This window comes from Nannizzia gypsea, genomic scaffold (genome assembly GCF_000150975.2).
Source record: "Nannizzia gypsea CBS 118893 supercont1.2 genomic scaffold, whole genome shotgun sequence".
In the NCBI taxonomy this organism is placed as follows: domain Eukaryota; kingdom Fungi; phylum Ascomycota; class Eurotiomycetes; order Onygenales; family Arthrodermataceae; genus Nannizzia; species Nannizzia gypsea.
This window is the reverse complement of record NW_003345200.1, coordinates 3306086-3327991: the sequence shown is the minus strand read 5'-3', so window position 1 is coordinate 3327991 and position 21906 is coordinate 3306086. Positions and strand designations below refer to the sequence as shown.

General features: G+C 48.4%; 10 protein-coding genes across 10 annotated transcripts; 5 read left to right on the top strand and 5 right to left on the bottom strand.

Annotated features, from left to right (window-relative positions):
* Nucleotides 1-477: 477 nt before the first annotated feature.
* MGYG_03266 (quinone oxidoreductase) lies at nt 478-1515 on the top strand (the record flags this gene model as incomplete). The annotated part of the gene is made up of 2 exons (XM_003175697.1): nt 478-1256; nt 1320-1515. 2 exons carry the CDS (start codon nt 478-480, stop codon nt 1513-1515), a joined length of 975 nt encoding a protein of 324 aa, XP_003175745.1.
* Nucleotides 1516-1851: 336 nt separating this feature from the next.
* MGYG_03265 (hypothetical protein) lies at nt 1852-2368 on the top strand (the record flags this gene model as incomplete). The annotated part of the gene is made up of 3 exons (XM_003175696.1): nt 1852-1926; nt 2009-2187; nt 2290-2368. The coding sequence occupies 3 exons, from the start codon at nt 1852-1854 to the stop codon at nt 2366-2368; spliced, it is 333 nt and encodes a 110-aa protein (XP_003175744.1).
* A 929-nt stretch (nt 2369-3297) lies between these two features.
* MGYG_03264 (hypothetical protein) lies at nt 3298-5754 on the top strand (the record flags this gene model as incomplete). The annotated part of the gene is made up of 1 exon (XM_003175695.1): nt 3298-5754. The coding sequence occupies one exon, from the start codon at nt 3298-3300 to the stop codon at nt 5752-5754; it is 2457 nt and encodes an 818-aa protein (XP_003175743.1).
* Nucleotides 5755-6171: 417 nt separating this feature from the next.
* Nucleotides 6172-7937, bottom strand: MGYG_03263 (pre-mRNA cleavage complex II protein Clp1; the record flags this gene model as incomplete). Its single annotated transcript, XM_003175694.1, has 3 exons — nt 6172-6929; nt 6981-7728; nt 7800-7937. The coding sequence occupies 3 exons, from the start codon at nt 7935-7937 to the stop codon at nt 6172-6174; spliced, it is 1644 nt and encodes a 547-aa protein (XP_003175742.1).
* Nucleotides 7938-9421: 1484 nt separating this feature from the next.
* On the bottom strand, nt 9422-10884 carry MGYG_03262 (hypothetical protein; the record flags this gene model as incomplete). Its single annotated transcript, XM_003175693.1, has 4 exons — nt 9422-10257; nt 10330-10492; nt 10571-10773; nt 10827-10884. 4 exons carry the CDS (start codon nt 10882-10884, stop codon nt 9422-9424), a joined length of 1260 nt encoding a protein of 419 aa, XP_003175741.1.
* Nucleotides 10885-11495: 611 nt separating this feature from the next.
* Nucleotides 11496-12012, bottom strand: MGYG_03261 (hypothetical protein; the record flags this gene model as incomplete). Its single annotated transcript, XM_003175692.1, has 2 exons — nt 11496-11600; nt 11656-12012. 2 exons carry the CDS (start codon nt 12010-12012, stop codon nt 11496-11498), a joined length of 462 nt encoding a protein of 153 aa, XP_003175740.1.
* A 664-nt stretch (nt 12013-12676) lies between these two features.
* On the top strand, nt 12677-13572 carry MGYG_03260 (rho GDP-dissociation inhibitor; the record flags this gene model as incomplete). The annotated part of the gene is made up of 4 exons (XM_003175691.1): nt 12677-12767; nt 12937-13259; nt 13337-13385; nt 13442-13572. 4 exons carry the CDS (start codon nt 12677-12679, stop codon nt 13570-13572), a joined length of 594 nt encoding a protein of 197 aa, XP_003175739.1.
* Nucleotides 13573-13990: 418 nt separating this feature from the next.
* On the bottom strand, nt 13991-15126 carry MGYG_03259 (serine/threonine-protein phosphatase PP2A catalytic subunit; the record flags this gene model as incomplete). The annotated part of the gene is made up of 4 exons (XM_003175690.1): nt 13991-14227; nt 14283-14707; nt 14773-15006; nt 15111-15126. 4 exons carry the CDS (start codon nt 15124-15126, stop codon nt 13991-13993), a joined length of 912 nt encoding a protein of 303 aa, XP_003175738.1.
* A 1229-nt stretch (nt 15127-16355) lies between these two features.
* MGYG_03258 (hypothetical protein) lies at nt 16356-18088 on the top strand (the record flags this gene model as incomplete). Its single annotated transcript, XM_003175689.1, has 4 exons — nt 16356-16612; nt 16678-17204; nt 17276-18014; nt 18076-18088. The coding sequence occupies 4 exons, from the start codon at nt 16356-16358 to the stop codon at nt 18086-18088; spliced, it is 1536 nt and encodes a 511-aa protein (XP_003175737.1).
* Nucleotides 18089-19225: 1137 nt separating this feature from the next.
* On the bottom strand, nt 19226-21833 carry MGYG_03257 (beta adaptin; the record flags this gene model as incomplete). The annotated part of the gene is made up of 3 exons (XM_003175688.1): nt 19226-21466; nt 21541-21701; nt 21794-21833. 3 exons carry the CDS (start codon nt 21831-21833, stop codon nt 19226-19228), a joined length of 2442 nt encoding a protein of 813 aa, XP_003175736.1.
* Between the last annotated feature and the right edge of the window lie 73 nt (nt 21834-21906).

The window sequence follows — 21906 nt, the reverse complement described above, 5'->3', positions numbered from 1 at the left end:
GCTTTAACTACATTTGCAAGCAAGTCTCAAGTAGACCCTCTAGCCACGCCGTTCAATCAGCAGAGACATACCTGCAAAGCATAAGTTGAATCATCCTAGTTCTCGCCATGTAAACTCCAAGCTTCGGTTATGAGATTAAATCGTAGTCCTTGGGACCGAAATGGAGATAAACACCGGCTAACTCCGCATGCTTAGTGATCAGTCAACATCCATCATCATGAACACGAGAAGTCTCTTGAACGTCTCTCAACCGTAAGGTCCAGAGATATATCCAATGCCTACAAGCTCTACCTGCATTCAATGAAGGCAGGTTTACAAGGTATTGTTACGTTAGCTGTTGCCAGGAGGCCATTCATCCCTAGGCTTTATAGACACCCGCTAGTCAACCCCGCGGCCAATTCCCAGGTACAGAGAGGACTCCACGGCTTCGGCTATACCATTTCAGCTCCCAGAGGATCACCGTCCATCTACCGCACTATGTCTTCTCTTCCAGCTACTCAGAAAGGGGTCCTAGTCTCCAAGATAGGAGGGCCTGAGGTCCTGGAATACAAAACAGACTTGCCTGTCCCTTCTCCCAAGGATGGGGAGGTACTAGTGAAAAACAACCTCACTGCCATTAATCTCATCGACACGTACTTCAGAAAAGGTGTATATGACTCTGCCAAACCTGAAATCCTGGGCAAAGAAGGCGCGGGTACCATTGTTGCTTTGGGCCCCGGCCCGAATCCATACAACTTAGCTGTTGGTGATCGCGTTGCATGGATCGGAACTGCAGGATACGCAGAGTACAGCACCCCGCCAGCATATAGAGTAGCAAAGATTCCCAAGGCTGTCTCTGACGAACAGGTACTCGCCGTGCTACTAACCGGTACCACATGCCTTTCCTTCATCAGAGAGGCATATGAAGTCAAGAAGGGTGACTGGATTCTTCTTCATGCTGCGGCCGGCGGAGCAGGTATCATCATGACCCAGTTACTGAAGTTAGCCGGTGCCAAAGTCATCGGTACTGCAGGGGGGCCTGAAAAAGTTCAGATCGTCAAGGATCTTGGAGCAGATGTGGTTATCGATTATAAGAGCACGGAGGGAGCTAAGTGGCTGGATAAGGTGATGGAGGTCACAGGCGGCGAGGGTGTGAACGCAGTGTACGATTCAGTGGGCAAGGATACCTGGGAAGACAGTCTCAAGGCTGCCAGGCGGAAAGGATCTGTAGTTTTCTTCGGAAACTCTAGTGGTGTTGTGCCTCCATTCCCAATTTCGTGAGTGTCCCATCCATCATTTTCGTATGCCCCGGTGCAGGCAGTCTAATATTGTTCCTATAGGATGCTGGCCGGGAAAAATCTCAAGATATGCCGCCCTGTTCTCTTCAATTATATTTATACCCGTGAAGAGTTTGACTTATACATGAATGAACTCTTCCAGTTGCTCGAGACTGGGAAGTTAAAAACAAGTATCTATAAGACATACCTGCTTGAAGACATTCAGCAGGCACACATGGTCAGTCTCCCCTCACTTTAAACCCTTTCACAAAACGAGAAAGTTGACATCATCTCCAACTGGCAAAGGATATTGAAGGAAGGAAAACAACTGGCAAGTTGTTGTTGAAGCCCTGAGTATAACGTCATTCTCTCAACCTTTTGCCATGTCAACTATGTCAACTACCAACAAGTCATCTCTGGATAAGGTGCATGAAACTTGAAAATAATATCTTGACAAGGGTATTCACTCCATACTTCTGTATATCAAATCAGTACAGATCTTACTGTATGCACAGCCATTTCCAAATCACATCTGCACGACATTCCTCTATCTCCGAGTTGATGCCTGGTTCTCGGTTCATAACTTGGACCACCAATGCCCACACAGAGCCTGGCATTCCCGGTGAATACCCGGATGCAGAGTAAAATGATCAGCTTTGGTGGCAATCCAGTAATTTGTCCTTCATTCTGGTAGATTCGGCTGCATTTTGTTGGCTACTCGGAGTCACACTCGGCGACTTACGCCCACATAGAAAGAACACCACCAGCTGCATACATACGAAAAGAATTCGCCCTGTGGAGGGCGAGAATTTAAGACCGGCCCGTCATGGGGTCAGGGCCATACATACTTAGCGCCAACGCTCTGTGCTTCCTTTTTCTTCACGAGAAGAGGGAGGGCTTCGGGCAGGAATCCTGCCGTCGGGCGCCCCCTGTACGCTCCACCAAAATGCATCTCCAAATTTTCTTCCACAAACCTAGGTATGGGGTGACGTTTTCCTGACTGATGGCGCGAATGAAGGGACTCGCCTTAAAGCTATGTCCTGCAGCACATAACAGAGCATGAAGCCATCGCAAAGAGGAGTCCGTTAGAAAACTCTGCTTTACAAGGATGATTGGTGAGCCTCAAGATGCTGCTGTTCAAAGCACATCGCGAAAAAAAAAAAAAAGCGACGACTCTCCGAACATTCCTAAAATCTCACAAAAACAAACCACCATGAGTGGCGGCGCAGCAAATAATATCAGGGCATTCTCGTAACAGCAGCTAGCGAGACTGCCCGGTAAGGCATCGACTCGCCGCTCAAGCTCATACCCGAACTTCGTTGTTCGACTCCTGTTTTGGTCCTTTCGACGCCCAGGGCGTCAAGGACAAAATCTGGTGCAGGAGATAGTCCTCTCTCTATGCAGTCTGAAATCTCCCTGTTTCATGTCTACATATACTTCTGACGTGTGTTGCATAGCCATCGACCCTCGACGCATGTTGGATAGCGCCCTGCTGCGTCGAGTTACGTACCCGGCAGGGCTGCATATATCAAAATTCGTTTCGGCCCAATAACGGGTCCTTCTGGAGTTACCCCTGATGCCCAACCAAGTTTCCCGCTGCATTCCGCATACCCAGCGCATAACCGACCCTCCTTGACACTCTCTTTATATACCAAACGCCTCCTCCGGGCCTTCGATCCTTTTTACACGACTGTTTCTGTTGTGTAGGACCCCTCTGGCACCTGTTTTCCAGCCCTATTGTGAACATCATCGATACTCTCTTGAGCCCCCTTCTGCACTTCTTTTTTGCTTTCGTAACAAGAATTACACTCCATGTCAATTCTCTGCTACCGCGACCCTGGTGTGAGTTTGAGTCGCGTGAGCCACCGGATCTTCTCCAGGGTTATGTCTAATTCATCACTATTGTAACAGATAAATCCCGTTCCGGAAGTGCCTTGATCTCAGCGATACCTGTCCACCTTGGAGCTGCTCCCTCTTTGTTTTGTTTGGTTTTTAGCACATTTGCCATCTTTGTTCGTTCTTCTCTCCATCTGCATGAGAGATGTGTGCTGTCGCTACTCCAAAGCACAAGTGGCCACCGGCCCCTCGTGTGGAGGACGAGCATGTTGCCCGCTCGTACGAAGTGTCGGATTCTTCTCTGTCCTCATACATTGAAGACGATGACTCTGTCGTATCGAGAGGAACAATCGACCAGTGGCCCATTATATTACCAGTGGAGTTTCCGGGGCCTTGCAACCAGTCAGCCCATCATGATGAACATATAATGTCAAGAAAGAATGCCGCAACAAAGGATATGCCAGTTTACAGGAAAGCCACGGACAATACACCACATACATCGTCACTCAAACGAAGCCAATCAGAAAGGAGACCTACTAGTAGGGTCCGATTTTCAGAGCCTGGAAGAGATGAACATCCTAGAGTTAGAATGGGCCCTGTCCCATCTAAAGCTAATATGAAGTATTCCACGGATCCCGAGGCCACTACTACTGCCAATGTCACTGCCACTGGAAAGGATGCCATGCCAAGCCAAAAATCTAACTCCAGCTCAAGATCTCATCGTAAATCGGTGATTCAGGGCCCAGAGGGGCCTCAATCACAAGGGGCTAACTACTCACTAGGGTATACAGCAGCAACATTTCAGCATCCAGCAGCATCTCACAAATACGCTGCGATGAGCTTGATACCGAAGCGACTTTCAGATGCATGGAAATCTGTTCAGCGATTTGATGTCTCGATTGATGGTGGTGAGAGAAGGCGACACCGCCGTCAGCATGTCGGGGAATGGTATAGTGATGACGAGGTGTTTGCCTCCCACAAGTCGAGATATTCGCCTCCAGTCGTCGACGAACCTGTTAGAAAAGCAACCCAAGACGCCAAATCGAGCCGAAGATCAAGGAAAGATGATACCACAGAAAAGGCACCACGCCAACGAGGTTCGAGCCGTCGTCGAAAGCCCATAGCTACGGAAGAAATGTATAGCTACATCCCTGAGACCAGCTCTGGCAAAGGGAAAAGCTCCTCTCGCTCCGAGAGACGCCGTAGCAGCAGCTCGCTACCTCGCTTAGAGCGGGCAAATCTCGATATATGCTCCCATCAATACCAAGAGCCAACAGATGGACACTTCTCTGACTCAATGACAAAGCTACCAGTTACGACAAGTGCGCCACCATATGAAGGAGCTCTCACTCAACATCAAACCTTCCCTCCTGTCACTTTTAGCCCCACTGGTCAAGACTACAACCCCGAAGGATGGGAGTACATTTCCCCTGCTCCTTGCTATGAGTGCAACGGACATGATACGTCCTGGTCTGTGCCTTCTTACCTACCCGCGGTTGACATGCCAATCCAGTCTCCGTATATAGGGTACCAGGAAAATGCAATGACAACTGCACCGGCACTAAGCTCAGCCCTTGCTGGACAAGAGACTACGAGCCGTGGTGCCGTCAAACCTCATAGACAAGTGTCACCAAGACGTCGTTGCGAGGACACTTCTGCATTGGCCCCTTGCCCAAGGTCAATTGCCATAGCTGATTATAATGACTGGTCAACCATAGTGGGCTTGACTCATATGAACATCTGCCCATCCTGCACTCAGCAGATTCAGAAGACTCGCTTCGAATCACTTCTCATTCCGGCGCCTCCTCAGCCCCTCGGTCTACCAGTGCGATGCTCCATGAGCCAACCATGGGCACGACTAGCATGGGTTCAGACGATGAAGCTCGGCTTGAATCATCTTGAATTGCTCTACCAGCTCACTCGGCCTTCGTCAATCTACAAGAGTTGCCCTGGTCGCACTCCTTCCACCCAAACATGGTACAGAGTCATTGATCCAGATACCGGCAGGCTCATGCCTAACTTCAATGCATGCGCATCATGCTTCCGCAATGTCAGAATCCTCATGCCATCGCTACGTGATTCATTCCAGCCAAGCTCGACTTCACAGGAACGGACTTGCGACCTTCGCTGCGGCAGCACTCGCTTCATCCAATACCTCGACCTCCTCGATGTAGCAGCTACCCGCCATCGGCATGACCCAAGCCATAAGCCGGACCTACGAGACTTTATCCGATACGCCAAACGCAAGAACCGCCTATATGACTGCCCCCGTGACCACCTCGTCGTTGGCCCCTGGCATGGCATTGATGAGTTACCCGAATTTACTATCTGTGAGGACTGTTACGATGACGTTGTCTGGCCGTTCGGTAACAGCCCTGTAGCGTCGCTGGTATCTCCAACCGTTCAAATGACTCCAGACAATACCGCTGTAGTATCCCGTCAGGCATCATGCCAGCTATACAGCCCACGAATGAGAATGATGTTCCGTGAAGCTGTCAGGCGTTCGGACTTTGGCTACCTGAGGGCAGCAGTCTTGGCTCGATACCAGGCTGAGAATGCTTTCCGTGAGAACAAGCAACTGCTTATGGAAGATGTTTCATTAGGTTATGATCGTGATGCCGAACTGAGGAAAAATGCAGCTGAATGGAGACGTTGGGAATGAACTTATGATGTTTTGATGTTTTATATATTCTTGCGCGTTACTCTTTCCTGTCATTTTGCTTACTTTTCTTCTTTTATACATACGGTTTCTCTTTTCCTTATGCCTTTCCCACTATCCTTCAGTGTTTTTCTGTTGCATTTTTGGGAGTTTTTCTTTCTAGCTTTTTTATTTACGGTGTCTTGGATAGACTACAACCCAGTTGTACTAGGAATTGTCGTATTCTGTATTTTCTTTTGCGATTTGGGCGTTCATTTGTACGATGAGAGGATATACGATACAGTGTAGAAAAGAGACGGAATACTAAAAGAATATATCTCGCAAGAGAAAATAAAAAAAAAAGTTTCAGCTATGTTCAATTGATCAAATGTCTAAACGCTGGTATATAAATCGTATAACACTTCATCGCAAGACATCCTCCTATCCCACTAGCCCAAGGACTTCCCCGGGCCATTTATTACCCCATATTATTGCTCTCGCGGGCACTCTCCCAGCCACTGGGGACAATAACCTGAGCTTCCCTTTCTTAGAATCTACGCCGGCAACATAGAGGAATCCCATAATGCTAGCATCCCGAATTTCATTCAATGGTGCATTCGGAGGAGCATGGGTAATTGCCAATAATGTGTTTTCCAGTGCTTGTGAGACAGGAGAATCGGCTGTAGCAGCCAGCTTTTTAAAAGGTATTTGTTGGAAAGGGAGACCTGTTGATGACGGACCAGGGGCTAAACCGGCAGCTGACGTAGGGGTGTCGTCCTCTCCATCATCGTTGCTACCACCAGGTAGAAATGAGAACTCGTTTGTAGAATTCGTTATATGCTTCATGCCATCGTACTCATCACTGTTGATGGTGATACTGTAAATAGATAGGTTCTCAAAGTCAACATGTTGGCCGTGAGGGGAGAGGGATATGACTGAACCAGGAGCAGTAGAAAGAGCCGAAGATGCAGTTGACGGGGCAGCCGTTCCGAAGAAATATGACCGAACTTGAGATTCACGAGTAGATTTCATGAAAGACTCATCACGATCAACGCAGCCCCCTGACTTGGAAAGTTTGACTACCGATATCTTCTCATCTGATACTGGCATTGTAGAGGTTGTAGAAATCGGCTTCCCGTCATAGTTCTTGACCATCGTACTATAGAGACGTTCCGAACCAAGAACAAGAATTGTTGAAACTAAGAGAAGGTAAGCAGTTATTATATACATAAAAGGAGACAGAAACTTACTTGAAAATTCTGTAACTATATGGTTAATAATATCCTCTCCATTACCTTTTCCTTGACTGATTTCTCCTGGGGTATCAACAATGATTCCGGCCTCCTTTGCCTCCTCATCTTCAGCCAGTCGGCCCGCAACGGTCAGAGCGAGTCTTGAAACAATAGATTTATATAGTTCCTCCCCTCCACCCAGAGGGCTCCGTAAGCCGTAAAAGTATACCAGTGGCAGTTTGACTGGTATGGGCGTTGGTCCAGACAACGGACTACTCCCCCACCCTTGTTCAACATCGATAAGCGTCCGGAAAGCTGTTGCTGTCAAGGTACCGGGCAGACTCAACATTCCCTCTGATGGATCAAGGTTAACCACAAATGGCTGACGGCCCATCTTTGTCGCGTAACCCGTCAATATTTTCGCTAGGCTCGTCTTCCCCGCATCCTCTGGTCCTAGAATCAACACACGGGGCCCGCCTCGACCGCTAGCCTTCGCCTCATCCCGCATAGTTTCGAGTGCAAAGTGTACGTTCGCATAGTCAACCATTGGGGTCTCTTCAGCGGTATATTCCACTTGACATCCTCCGCTGCCTGGTCCAGAAGGAGCAGGGACACTCCCTATGACCCCTAAAGCAACTGAATCCCCCTCTGTTACTTCCAACGTGCATCCATGCCAAGTGTATATGGCAGCTTTTGTTCCTGAGAAGGTATAGGTTTGCGACGTAGCTAGTTCCGTTCCAAACAGTTCTGCAGTGCCGGACAATAACTATGTTCAATGATTAAGACACAATAAAATTAGTAATAGTATCACCAAGGAATAGTATTAGGGCGACATACCTTCACTCTGACTGAGTTCCCATACGCGACTTCAAATCTCCATTCTGAGCCTTGGGAAAGGGTATGCTGTACTGGTGCTGCGGGAGCTCTCTGGGCTTCCACGGTGGGCTGTGAGAGCTCCAAACCTGGTAGCGACATGATTCTGAGCTTTTCACAGCATAAAAAGTAGAACTCTAGGGCTTAATCAACCTAACAGACATGTAGATACAGCCTAGTATCTTGACTGAGAGAGCTCTGGAGTTGAAATGCGGCACAAGTTGCTCTCTGACCTTGAGATCGTCTTGTGTTGATGTTTAAAGGACGAAAATCCGCCAAGCTTTTGCTCTTAGTTATCGATAAGATACGATAACAAAACGAACACCCAAAAAGGGAACGAGATGGGGATTACAAGGACTTGATGACATGTATAAACATTTAATGATTGAAGAAGTAGCCTGCAAAGACCGTGATTCACCGTTATTTTAAAGTAGTACTACTTCGACATCATGAATGATTGAATGTATTTACACAAAAGAGAAGACAAAGAAAACAGCCATGACACACAGCCTCTCTCAGTGGTTGATGTAGACATGCGGATAGGGACCACTCTGAACCATTGTAGATAAACAGTGATTTCCAGGGTATTAAACGCATTCCTACATGCTGGAGCTGATGGCGAGGCTTTAAAAGAGACATATAAAACGACAAAAATAGAGAAAACGAAGGACCATGGCCAAAAGCAATGGATATATAACCTCCGTCCATATCCGTCTGTGTATGTTTCCGTTGTTCAGCAGCGGGGTCATAATATCTGTGCCTTGCTGGTATCTTGCGGTGCTGTCAATGGGCTGGACGTCTGCATATTCGTGGTAGACGTGTTTTTTGTAGATTATTAGTAGGGGGTTGAAGGCGGTTGTTCTTTGATGATATCAATGCTAGGGCTCATGGAGAAAAGGGGTACATGCAATGCACACCTTAAGACGCCGAAAACTCCAGAGTGTGCTAAGCAGTGTTTTTGGGAGGGGAATGGATTAGCGGGTTATATTATAGGATTGATTTTATATGGCTTGTGGAAGCAAGGACGCAGCGTGTAGTGATGTTATCTAGGGACGAAGGGCCTAGGAAGGGGACACAGGGATAAGAGCTTCATTTGAAAAAGCTCGTTTAGGCCTGTTTCTGGGGGATAGTTGCCAGCATAATAGCGAGTGAATTGGGTACGTACTCGAGTGGTAAGAAACGTGAGGCTGTACAGGGGATAGCGGCGTGTATTCGGGCAAATGGGTGCGGGACCATGCTTTGAGTAGTATTCAGGAGAAGATATAAGGGAGGCATTGTGAGTAAAAAGGGGGAGGGTAAACAGTAGCAAATACAGTAGTGGAAGAAATGAAAATCAACAGCTGGAAAGATAATAACTATCAAGAGCAACACAGTGCCAATTCCAATCTGATTGGGGGAAAGAGAAAAATAACAAGGATGAAGACGAAAGAAAGAAAACGGAGAATTAGTAATCTCCATCAGTGGCCGAGATAGCACTGATAAATAATTAGAAGTAGAAATACCAAGTCAACTAAAAGAAATAAGGTATCGCCGCACTGGGAAGACGTCAGTATGTATAGATCTAATTGGGGACAAAGAATATGAACTTACGCCATAGCAAGAGTGGCAGTGACACCGAATAGAGCACGGTTCCGTACTCTTTCGTTCCTGAGCTTGTCTTCAAGTATCTTAGCTCTCTTCAAGGCATGAGGATCCTCGGCCTCCTCTTCGTCATCTTCCACCACTATCTCCTCAGCCTTTCGTTTCCTGGAAAGTTTCTTGGGCGAAGGAGATCCAGTCTGTTCTTCAGCCTCCTCCTCATTTTGCTCCTGGAGCTTGGTAGCTTCTTCTACCATTTCCTTGGCCGTTTCTAGCATCTTCTCAGTATTCTCTGGCATGGGCAAATCGGCCAGGCCAGCAGGCATCTTGACGGTGACGTTGGTTATTGCGCTCTCCGATTCTCCAACGACATCGACTTTCGATTCAATTTCAACAGTAACACGTTCCTTGGGTCTCTTGACAAGAGTAGTCTCCTCTTCTACCTCCTCATCATGGCCATTGGCCTCAGGAGCCTCATCTTCTTCCTCATCGTGTTTCTTGGGAGCGGGCGAAGCAGCAGCAGCGTCTAGACTACTTTGAAGAGAACTGCTAGCATTGGCATTGGACTCCTTTTGCGCTCTTCGCGATTTTCGTGGAATGGCAATCTTCCGGCCAGTGGCAGACTTGGATGGCGAGGCTGATCGTCTGCCCCTACCGCGGGTGGTCGTCTCTCCCTCAGGCGGGGAGAGGAGAGGAGTGTCAAGTGGCGGCAAGTCAAACTTGGGAGGTTCTGGGATCGCCTCTGCATCTGGCGACGAACTGTCTCCGCGGTCTAGAATATCAGTTGGATCTAGGAGAGCGCGAACCCAGGTCACGATACCGTACTCCCTTGCTAGCTCAAGAGCTGTGGACCGAATATCAGTATTAGAAGGCATTGACAGGGCGCTCAAAACGCTTGGAAACAACCGCTACGTACCTAGTTCTGGCGATATCCATACATTTCCTGCGATCTCGTCTTCACTGGTTTCAGGACGCGTCCGGAGATAGTCGCGCTCATCTGACTCCTCTGAATGCTTAGCCCAGGGGAAGGCGATCTTGAACATTCCCGACGCGCTTATATGGCCATCACGACTCCGTCGCTATAGAATAGAAATCAGCACGCCATTCATTCAATACACCCCTTTGTGGGCGCGCAGGGATTAATGGGGTCCTCTCACCATGAGAAAGTAGGAGTCAATGTGATGCTGCTTAGGAGAGAAGATCTCAGAGCCCTTCAGGTCAGCCGGAAGAGGCGCTCTGAGGTGGGCATACTCGAATGGGCCCAAGTTCGAGGGCATAGTCGCATTCGAGGAGCCAATTTTAGCTGGGGCGACCGCGAGGTTTGTCCTCCCCAGGCGGCGGCGCGCGACGAGTTCCTCATCTACGGAGACAGATTAGCGACTGTACGACTTCGTGAGAGCACATCTAGCGTACATTCCGGGCAATTACTGCCTTGGAGGTGCGGGTTGCGGCGCGCGGGAAGTGGTCGCATCTTGAACGGGGCGTGATTGAGTGGACGTGGACAAGTATGCCTATCGAGACGGATGCAGCGATAGATGCGCCCTCGACACTGTCTCTACCTCTGGTCGGCACGACACTCGACGGTAAGACCTAGGTCAAAGGGACAAAGCGACGCGAGACGACAGGAGAATCAGTTGAAAGGAAGAAAAAGGACGAAGTCGAAGTCGAAGTCGAGGTCGAGGAAGAAGAAGAAGAAATGCGCGTTTGTTTCTTCGCAGCGAAAGCCAAAAGAGGAAGAAAAGGGAAAAAGTTCGGGGGGAGTGGCTTAGTCAGCTAATATCTATTTAATTTCTTTTTATTCTTTTTTCGTTGCTTTTTTTACTTTATTTAATTATTTTTTCTAGCTTTGGGCATCAAAAGATGAGGAAGAGAAGAAAGAGAGGAGAGAGAGACGTTGCCAGGGCAGCCTGCAGTGCCGGGAGAAGGCGGTTGGGCAGGCAGTTTGCGGAGTGCATGCAGCACACAGCAGGAGGAGGGAAGGATGCACCGCATGAGAGGAGAGAGGAGAGAGGAGAGAGGAGAGAGACTGTTGGCTATCGACGTTATATACACAGATGGACTAGCCAGTAGATGTCGAGGTAGCTAGACAGGAGGCAGGGAGTACTTTTCCCCAATCTCGTTCTTCCCATCGAATCTCTGGAACTGGATTTTATCCAACACCTCGTCGACATCTTCCAGTGTTCGGATCTGTAGCCTGTCAGCAGCAGCCTAAGAAGACTTAAAAAGGACGAGGAAGACCTACGTTAACGGCGATGTTCTCTCGCAGGTGGTGCGTGTCTCCATGCTCGAGCTGGATCATGACCGGCGTCCCACAGTTGCCGCAGAATTTATGCGGCCGAGACATAGTGGCACATCGATACTCAGACATCGAGTCCATGCTGCCGTGGGTAAAGACGACGTCCTCAATCCTTGGGTAGACAAGCAGGTAGCCGTGCTTGACACAGCTCGAGCAGTTGCAGCAGACGACCTTGCTCTGCTCCAGCGGCGCGATCTTGATCGTGAACCGGACGTTGCCGCAATGACAATTGCCCTTGTATATCCGGCGCTCGTCGGTCGACGGGGCCATGGCTCTGTTGAAGTCTTCTGCAGTGAGTGGCATCTTATACGTTGTATTATCCGGCTGTTGACTGTTGACTGCTAGCTGTTGACTGGAGGTGTCTATCTGTTGATCTATACAGAACATGCTGCACAGTATTTATACGTCAACGGCAGCCTACGAGAAGGATCCGATAGAACACAATCGTAAGATCAAGAACTTACTCGTTCCGCAGCTGCCTGGCTCTGCTCTTACCTGGCCCGCTCCTCTTGTCCCTCTGGCAGGGGGTTGACGCTGTAGATCTAACTACAAGGCTATGTGTGCCATCCGCCGCTGTGCCTGTACGACCAGTCGAGGCGTTTCACGTCAAGGGCAAGGCTGTCACAGTGCGGTAGGCATCTTCACTTTTGTCAGCGAGTAGTCAAATAGTAGTGACCTTCTTGACATCCTTAATGGCGAGCTTCGTCAATAAATAATACTAAATAGCCAAATAACTGAATAAATAGTAATGCATTTTAACATGACTTTGTTGTTTACCCCACTTAGAGGAAACAGAAGCAGACCTTGTAGCAAACCTTCGAGAAAGAACAACAACGCCAACAGACAACTTCTCTCGCCAGCGTCAGCTTGAACAGCTCGACAGCTTCTTCTTTTATTACTACTGCTTCGTCATAAAAGTACCTGCTCGTCCTTCTTCTATTCAGCAAGTCTACCGTCTATAGCAACCATGGCTGACCACGACGACGAGTTGGCCGCCACCAAGACCGACGGCTTCAAAGTCGGTGAGAAGAAGACCGTTGAGGAGTACAAGACTCTAGGTCAGTATCTCGCCAGGGAAGCTCGAGACAGCTGCCTTCTTGCTGCTGCCGTCTCGTATACAATGCTACCAGCCTCAGAAGGGGTCATGGAACTACTTATATTCAAGCTACCGGATCTATCAATCTATCATCTATCTTCGAAGGCCCGTTGCTGACCAGTCTGATCTAGACCAGAACGACGAATCCCTCAACCGATGGAAGGCCTCACTAGGCCTGGGAAGCGGCACACCCATCACCAATCCTAGCGACCCTCGCACCTGTATCATCAAGTCTCTTGCCCTCGAGGTGGCTGACCGGGAGGATATAACCATTGATCTTTCCGAGCCCGGAGCGGTCGACAGTCTCAAGGACAAGCCATTCACCATCAAGGAAGGCTCGCGGTTCCGCATCAAGGCCACGTTCCAGGTGCAGCATGACGTTCTCAGTGGCCTGAAATATGTCCAGGTTGTTAAAAGGAAGGGCATAAGAGTGAGCAAGGACCAGGAGATGTTGGTATGTTTTTTCTTCTCTCTAATTTAGTTTGTGATCAAGACACAACACAGGGGAGCCACCGCTGACAGCCTGTGCAGGGAAGCTATGCCCCAAACACTACGGATAAGCCAGTATATGAGAAGAAGTGTAAGTGTCCGCGTCTGGAACTGCTTTCCACGGAATCCCCACTGACAACATAACAGTCAACGAGGAGGAGGCTCCCTCTGGTATTCTTGCGCGAGGACGCTATAACGCCGTCTCGAAATTCGTCGATGACGACAATATTGACCATCTTAAGTTCGAATGGACCTTTGACATCGCCAAAGACTGGTAGAGAGTTTCGTCTCGTAATCCCCTAGCTACCGGCGGCACCCAGACCGTGGCTGTGATATTGGGAGTTGGCACGCTTTTCACAGCCGTAACCGTGTCGTGTCTTGGTGTTAACACAATACTGTTGCCTCATCAATGACTGATCTTTATTTCAACGACAAGAGATTTTGTTCTCAACCCAGATAGTGATAATTTCCCCCTTCAAATGATGAAGATGACTGCCTCTTTTCTCCCTTCTTCTTCTTCTTCTTCTTCTTTGTGTTCTGCCTTTGTGTCACTCTGGTCTATAACCGCTCCGTTGGAGGTGATATCCTTGTAAAAAAACTATCGAGATCGAAACTCCTTAAAAATGCGTTGGGCTGGATGGATGGATGGGGAATCACTCTGTTCTCTTCTCTGCTCTGCATATATAATCGAGGATATCATAAGAAGTACTCAATCACAGGATTCTGTCCGTCTTTCCCCTGCTGGGCCGTTTGGTCTCCACGATGGACATCGTTGTTCTCCGGCGCGGCGTCGAAGATGTTGAAGAACCGTTCACCAGTATCGCTGACCTCTAGCACACTCGCTAAATTCCCACACCGATAACAGTAGTTCGGCGCACTCCATACGGTACTCAGTCGGTCGTCGTATAGGACCTGGTAACCTTCCTGGCACAGCTGATGTGCGCGCAAGATATGGGACATGCTATTCACTTCCAAAAAACTTCTTGACCACTTGTGCTCCAAAAGTGTAACCTGCACCTCGAGGAGATAAAGAAAACTCGTCACGTTCTGTGTCTGGGTCCGACCAGACTAGATCGGCCATGGGACCCTCGTGAGGTATCTCGCGGAACCGGTCGATGATCTTGATCTGGTCTATCGAGTGAATGGAAGGAGACAGGCCGCCGTGGACGCAGAAGATCTGATTGTTTATAACAACGCTGAGAGTAAGGAAGTCGAACATGTCGGTGAAGTAGTGCCAGACATTGGCGTTGCCGTATTTTCGAGCGCATTCGGTGTAGAACCCGTATGACTGCGTGACACCCCGCGATTCATGGTTTCCTCGAATCAGATGGACTCTTTCGGGGTATCTGAGCTTTAAACAGATAAGCAAGGAGATCGTCTCCACGCTAAACAGTCCTCGATCGACATAGTCACCTGTGAATGTCAGGAAAACGGCCACCAAACACAGGCAAGTATGTATGTATAGGTACGCTACATACCAAGGAAGAGGTAATTTGTGTTTGGACAGAATCCGCCAATCTTGAAAATCTCAATCAAGTCGTAAAACTGGCCATGTATGTCGCCGACAACAGTAACCGGAGCAGCAATATGTACGACATTACTCTCTTTCATCAACAGCTCCTTTGCTTTGGAGCATATCGCTTCAATAACCGAATCTGCCAGCAGTTCGCGTTTGTAGATCCGTTCGATACACTCGTCCAAGTCAATGCTAGCTATACGGAATAAAGAGATCCAGTTAGTTAACGGATAAAAAAAATAAATAAGTAACAAATATATAGATATATAAACAAAGGGATATGGTTGTGTTTGTACTCACTCGGAAGGCCTGGCATGACGCCTAGGAGTAAGAGTGCCGATCAGTAGATAAGGGAAACGATCCCTCTATCCTATTCGTCTTTGTATTCTGGGAGAGAAGGCAAGTGCGCGCACTATGTTGATGGAAGGGAGCGATTCGCATGTAACGGTATCTGCTGGACGGGTTGAAGTAACGAGGGACGGTATGGACAAAACGGAACTCGCATGGTTTGACGGAGGGCGTTTGAATGCTTAGACGCGAGGACCATGCATGGCTTATTTATACAAGACGGCTATCAGACAGGGGAGGGAAGACTCCAGCAGCGCAAAAGTGTCGACTTCTTTGCTGCGAGTTCTTGCGGCTTCTTGACCTCGAAGGTTTCTGATATCGAAAAGATGACTAATAATTATGTTTGCTTATGTAACTTCGTACCCTGTCAAACAACCTTGTATACATAGACCAAAGCAGCTCCTCAATGCTAGCAGATCGCCACTGTGACTTATTACCAGCGGAGGATATCAGCCCATCCAGCAAACTCCATTGCCCTATAAACCTCTGTGTGTCTCTATAATTATCTCATTCTGTGTCCAAACTCGCTAGGACTCAATATTAGATCTGATAAAGGCGTTACACGTGACCCCCCTTTTCGGCCCGGCGCGGAACAACGAACTGCCGGGGCCATAAATTTCCCTTCTCGAACTTTTGCAACTTCCAACTTCAACCTCAGCTTCCGTCTTTCTTGCGCGCGCATAAAGACACAAAGCGAGAGAAGGCCGGCTTCTTCTTCCTTTTCTTCTTCTTTTTGGATACTCTTCCTCTCCCCCCCCCCCTTTTTTTATCATTACAGCTACCGGCCATTGCCGCTCGATCGACGAACTTGATACGTCTGGAACGCCAGAGCATAATACCTCACTGAATCTCGAACTCGGTCAGGAGCGCTGTCTGACACTTAGTCACAGAAACCTCCAGCGACTGCGGTCCTCCCTCCAGGAACGAGCAGCCAATGTGAATTCATGCTGGCTGAGCCCATCGGAATACCCCTAGCTCTAGCACTCGCAGAATATCGTCTTATACCTCAGATATCAGCGGTTTAAGCTCAGTGGCAATGCTTTATTTTGTGAAAGGCTATATCAACGTCACCAATTCCAAAGTTTGACAGACGTCGAATCAAGCACAAGTCTTCTGCTGTCTTGCCATCTCTCTTCTTCTTTATTGTCTCCATTTCCTTTCTATTTTTTCATGCTCAGCTTCTAGCAACAATACAACATGGTGCCTCAGCAGATGGGCTCCCCCGATGAGGGGCTTCAGCGACGACGGTCAGCACCTGGTTTTGGCAGCAAGTCACAACGTGGGAGTAGAGGCAACTATGGCTATCGATCGAAAAAAGGCGGTCAGAGTCATGCATCTTTCCACCAAATGAACCCTCCATTTCCACAGGATCAACCGCCGCCGTCATGCTATACCTGTGGGTCTTTCGACCACATGGTGCAGCATTGCCCGGAATACCAACATGAAACATCACCGTGAGTCAACAGCTTTTATTCCAAGCTTATGGTTGCCTATAATTCGCTAATTTTGATGTCCACAGTGGCTTTCACAAGCATCCCCGTCCGGCCAAAAGACAGAGAACAGCTGAAGGGCCTAGACATCAATATCGGGATGAGTTTCCGCCGAGCCAACGAGGACCACCTCATCGCTCGTTCTCTCACCCGTCACATTCCTACGGCTACTATGATTACCCAGGACCAGCTTCTCCCGAGCAAGAAGAATGGCACCACAGACCCCCATATGGTTACCCGCCATATGACCACCATGGCCCTCCACCAGCGGCTGGATATGATTATGATTCCCATGGCCCTATGCCACCATACCACTATAATGATGCTCCTCCCCCAGGTTACCACTCCCGCCGCGCTCCTCGACGTCGAGAGAGCGATTATCCTGAATATCCAGTGGAAGGACCACCTCCGTCTTCGTGGGATGGCCCACCGCGTGGCAGCCAGTCATGGCGAGGGAAAGGCCGCAAAGGCAGAGATGGTCATGGGCCCCCACGTCGGCCGGACAGCCACGTTGAAGGATTTTATGACCTTGACACCACGGACAGTGCGCAGAATGGTATGTCTTGTTAATTTCCACTGATATTTTTCTCTTTTATATCCTCTACAGCGATCTAATAACATTTGCAGCCTGGAGATCGCCTCACGCAGTTGGTCGACCACTTCCATCGGTATTCAGTGACCTGGATGATATTTGCAAATTGCCTCCACATACTTCCTTACCACCAGGAATGTCTGTTTCAAAGTACTTCCTAAACAAGGGAGCTGATGAATTTAACGAAAATATCCGAAATACAGAGGACTGGCCCTTCATGATGGGAGACCCAATTTTCTCCGAGTTCCCCTCAGATGGAGAGACAGTTCCTATCAAAGATCTTATCACTCGCCAGAAAGAGATGATGGCGGCTCACAAATATGTTCCAAGCAAACCTGCCCTTGAAGATACAACTTATGATAGCGAGCAGGTAGATGAACCTGAGATACCAGAAGATGCAAGTTACGCCGGTTCCGAAGAACAAGCCCAGGCCAATGGCGCCGAAACCCCAGAAGAGGAAAACGGTAGTTACACCGGCTCCGAACAAGGTCGGGACGATGACCGTGATTATCATCAGCGCCAGCCTAGCCAGACCTGGAACACCGAGGACAATACCAACACCCCATTGTCCACTACACCTGGAAACAACGATAGTGATGAACGTCCACAAACCCCACAAAGATACTCCAAACCCCAAAGTTTCCACGGGGCATACCACAGAAAGCGCGCGAGGGAAGAGTCCTTGGAACTACCTGACGACGAAATCCAGCGTCAAGTAGATGATGTTGCTCCAAGACTCGAGCGTCGTCATCCGCGTGTCGCAGAAGCTTACAGGTACGACATTAGTATACCCTAAGACTGTCATTCAAAGTAATACTTACTGATTATATCTTAGTCGGCGCTGGTAAGCCGCTTATCCGCTTACTGGTTCAATTCCCTGCTTGTTATTATTATTATTATTACCGTCTTCGAATTTCTTTATTGAAATAAAACCATACCCACGGTCCTTCCCGATTCGGCCTCTTCAAATTCCAAGGCCTATGGCCTCTGGCACGCACATGATATCAAGCTCTTGAACCCAGGGAAGGCCAAATCGGTATTCTTATAGCCTATTCGGATTTAATCTCACTTCTTTCACTGCGTGTGGCTCGTTGATTATTCCCACGGGACTCTTAATTACCAGTAATCCCCCTCTCCCTGCACAGAAAGCCTGTCATCAAAGGCTACTGGAGAGTTAATTCCTACCTATCTCCCTTTTACTTGTTCAGGCTGATTGATAAATCCGTCGGTCAGCTCTGACATGGGTTTACGCATTCTTGGATATTACGCTCTACGCGATAATTAATTATTTCCTTATTCTTCCTGTCTTTTCTCAATTTACATCTGATTATTCCAGCAGTGCTCATATCATACCTACATACCATCGTCACTTACTCTTCCACAGATGGACAAAATACCTGAATACCTATCTACCCAGTGTTGGTGGGACAAAACAAAATGCCCATACCTTTAATCGGGACCATACGAAGTAGATATCCGGGTAAGGGGCGCAAAAGTCACGTAAATACTGCTCGAATAGTCATGGCTATAAGAGTTCTGCTACTGCTACTCTACCCAGTCTATGCTCAGCCTAAGGTTTAGGTTTCCGAGGGGAAGCCGTTCTTTTCTCTCGATGTCATACGGATACAGCCCGGGAAGTAGAACCAATATCGTGAATACACAAGAGTACATTCAAGGCTTGTGTGATTCCTAGATGCACCAGATATCATATCATGATCCAAAAACAAGCATGCGTTAATGCGTACTTGTTGTTTTAATTGGCTGTCTTTTGAGCTTGTCACACCTTGGTGGAAAAAGGGGCTACCATAATATGGATCTAGGTCCCAGTCTATGGATATCAATCTTTCCCTAGTGCATTCAAATGCAGTCTTTTTATTAACATATTAGATGATATAATATTACAATAATGCCTTTCAACTTTTTTATATTCATGAAAATGACGTTATCGACAGTAATATTCCTCTATAATGCCCGTAAAATGCTTTTTACTTTAGTAGTTTTGCGGATTCAGCTTCCGGCTGAGCATGCTGCTGATCCGGCTCTTCTTCTTCGTCCTCTCCAGACTCATCAGTCTCATATTCGGTTTCCCCTTCCTCTTCTTCATCGTCTTCCTCTTCCTCAGTCTCCTCTTCAGTCTCGCCCTCTTCATCTTCCTCATATTCCTCTTCGTCCTCTTCCTCCTCCGCTAGCCAGTCATCAAGGGACATATTCTTCGGGACATTGCCTATTTTACCATTGATATTCGCCTTTCCAGATACAACGTTATGCTCCTGAAGCGCTTTATCAAGTCGTTCGCCAGCCGTAGTACTGATCTTTTCGCCGTATACACCGGGTTTACCGGAGTCATCATCTCGGAGCTTTGGATCCGGCTCGTGTCCTGCTTCTACCCAATCTGGAAGGTCTTCGTAGCCCCTTAGGCCATACATGCCCGCTTCTGGCCCTATTACCAGAGTTGACGAACCAATGAGGAGATTTTTCCTTGTTTCTGATGGCGTGGACGTGTGAGGGATCGGCTTGGGTGCTAGAAGTAAAAGACTGGCGAGCTGGGTCGAGCTGGGCACGGCAAGGAGGGATTTGTATAGACGAGCTCGGTCGCGGAGGTCATATGAAGTATCGTACCGGGCAAGTAGTAGAATGTACCTCCATAGCGTGGTGATGGAGTCTTCTTCCTTTGGTGACGAACCTTGGTCATCGGCGTCAAACTCATGGCTATCTTCCTTGTCATGTTCCGATGGGCTCTTGGGATCATTTGAGGTTGGAGGCGAATTGAGCAGATGATGCAGATACACCTTTGCTCCCAATAACAATATCTGCTGTTTGGCTGTTTCTGATTCATCTGCAAAGCCCTTTGCTAACAGACGCAGTACATCCGGCGCAATGTTGTTATGAGGATCGATCCCAGCAAACTCTCCAACGAGCCATATGATACTTGCTCTGGCACCAGGGCTGCTTGTTGTCTCAAGGTGGTTCCCAAGCATAACAACAGTGCCTTTATGGGCTGCAGTATCCTGCTGGATGAGATGCCTGATAACCGTTACGGCCTCCGAAACCAGAACGTCATCAGCACTGGAGATTTGGCGGAGGAGAAGTCGGAGGCAACGCGTGGATGAGCCACTATGGGCTTCGGCACATCTTCCAATGGCACGAACGCTCTCACGGACTAGATCGTGGTCTGATCCGTTCGAAAAATGTTCCAGCTCACTGAGAATAACACCTTTGAAGTGGTTTCCACAGCGAGAGAATAGCATAGTTAATATTTCCAGTTTCAAACGCCAAATGTGAGGTAAATCGGTAGACCTAACAAGGAAATGCGACGCATACTTCACAAATGGCTTGGGTGACACGAGGGCAACGGAGATGATGTTATAAAGTGCGACATGTTGCAGGTCCTGAGGGCTGCGAAGCAAAGCAATCAATGATCCAGTGGCCGACTCCAAATGTTCTATCGTTCCCAGGTACCGAAAGCAGCGGACAACGGCTACAATTACGGCTGAATTCCGGCTCTGAAGTAATGGCTTACAAGCCTTCAGGAGCAAGTCCAGGTCTGGATCAACGATATCAACTTCTTCTTCGCCTAGGTCATTGTCTTGGGTATCTTCCTCGTTGTCTTCGTCATAGAACCCCTTTGGGTTAGACTTTTTTACCTTCTGCGTCCTTCTAGGAAAGCATTTCCTGGCGTAAACGACCATAAGCCTCAAGGTGACCAGTTGGCTCCACTCGTCCATATCAACAAGCTTCTTCACAAGACTCCGGTAGTGCTCGTGAATAAGTTCAATCTTCTCCGGGCATATTTCCAAGAATGCAGCAACGGCCGGCCCAACAACGAAGTACTGATTATCCCCGAGTAGAATGGAAAGATAGTCAATAAGCTGCGGCAGGGTCCCTGGATCAAGCCGGTAGCACTTCGGGATAGCTAAGGCAGCAGCCTTCCGGACATGAGGGCTCATGTCACCGCATCCCCGTTTGATAGCCAGGGAGACAATCTGGCTGATAACCGGTACTTTTATTCCTGACATAGTCCGTAGTGCTAGGGAGCGGACTTGAGGGTTCTGGTCCGTCAGGGACTTCTGGATAGCGTTAATAGATAGCAAAGCGAGGTCCGGTTCCGCCTCTGCATGGTGCAAGAGGTATATGTACACCAGCTTCTTGACTTCGATATTCGGATTGGCAACATTCTTGACGACAGCGGAGAAGAAAGGTAGACACGGTTCGGCCCTGTACATCAACTAGAGAGAGAAAAGAGAGCTTCCTTCAATATTCAGACATATCGTAGCAGTAAGATGGCCAGTATCCAGCGTACCGAAATGACCTTGCGCAGGCCGTCTAATATGTCTCTGTCATTCCTGCTATCCAGCAGCTTCTTGATCTGCGACGCCGAAGCAGTGCGGGGGGCGTAGGAGGACGGTCTCAAGCTTCTGACTGAACTGGCGGACTGAGCGGCTTCAAGCGTGAGCTCGCGAGCTATAAGGAAGGCCATCGGTTAGTTACATGGAGGTGTTTCTCTCGTCAGTCTAGGGAGCTGCGGGATTGTAGTTCGTTGACTAGTTAGTTACCTGTTTCCAGCATCGACGAGATCCGCGAGATGGTCTCCATGGCAGTGGAGTTAAATAGGCATATGAAGAAATAACTTTAATAAATCAAAAGTTATCTCAGCTTTGCCTCCAGG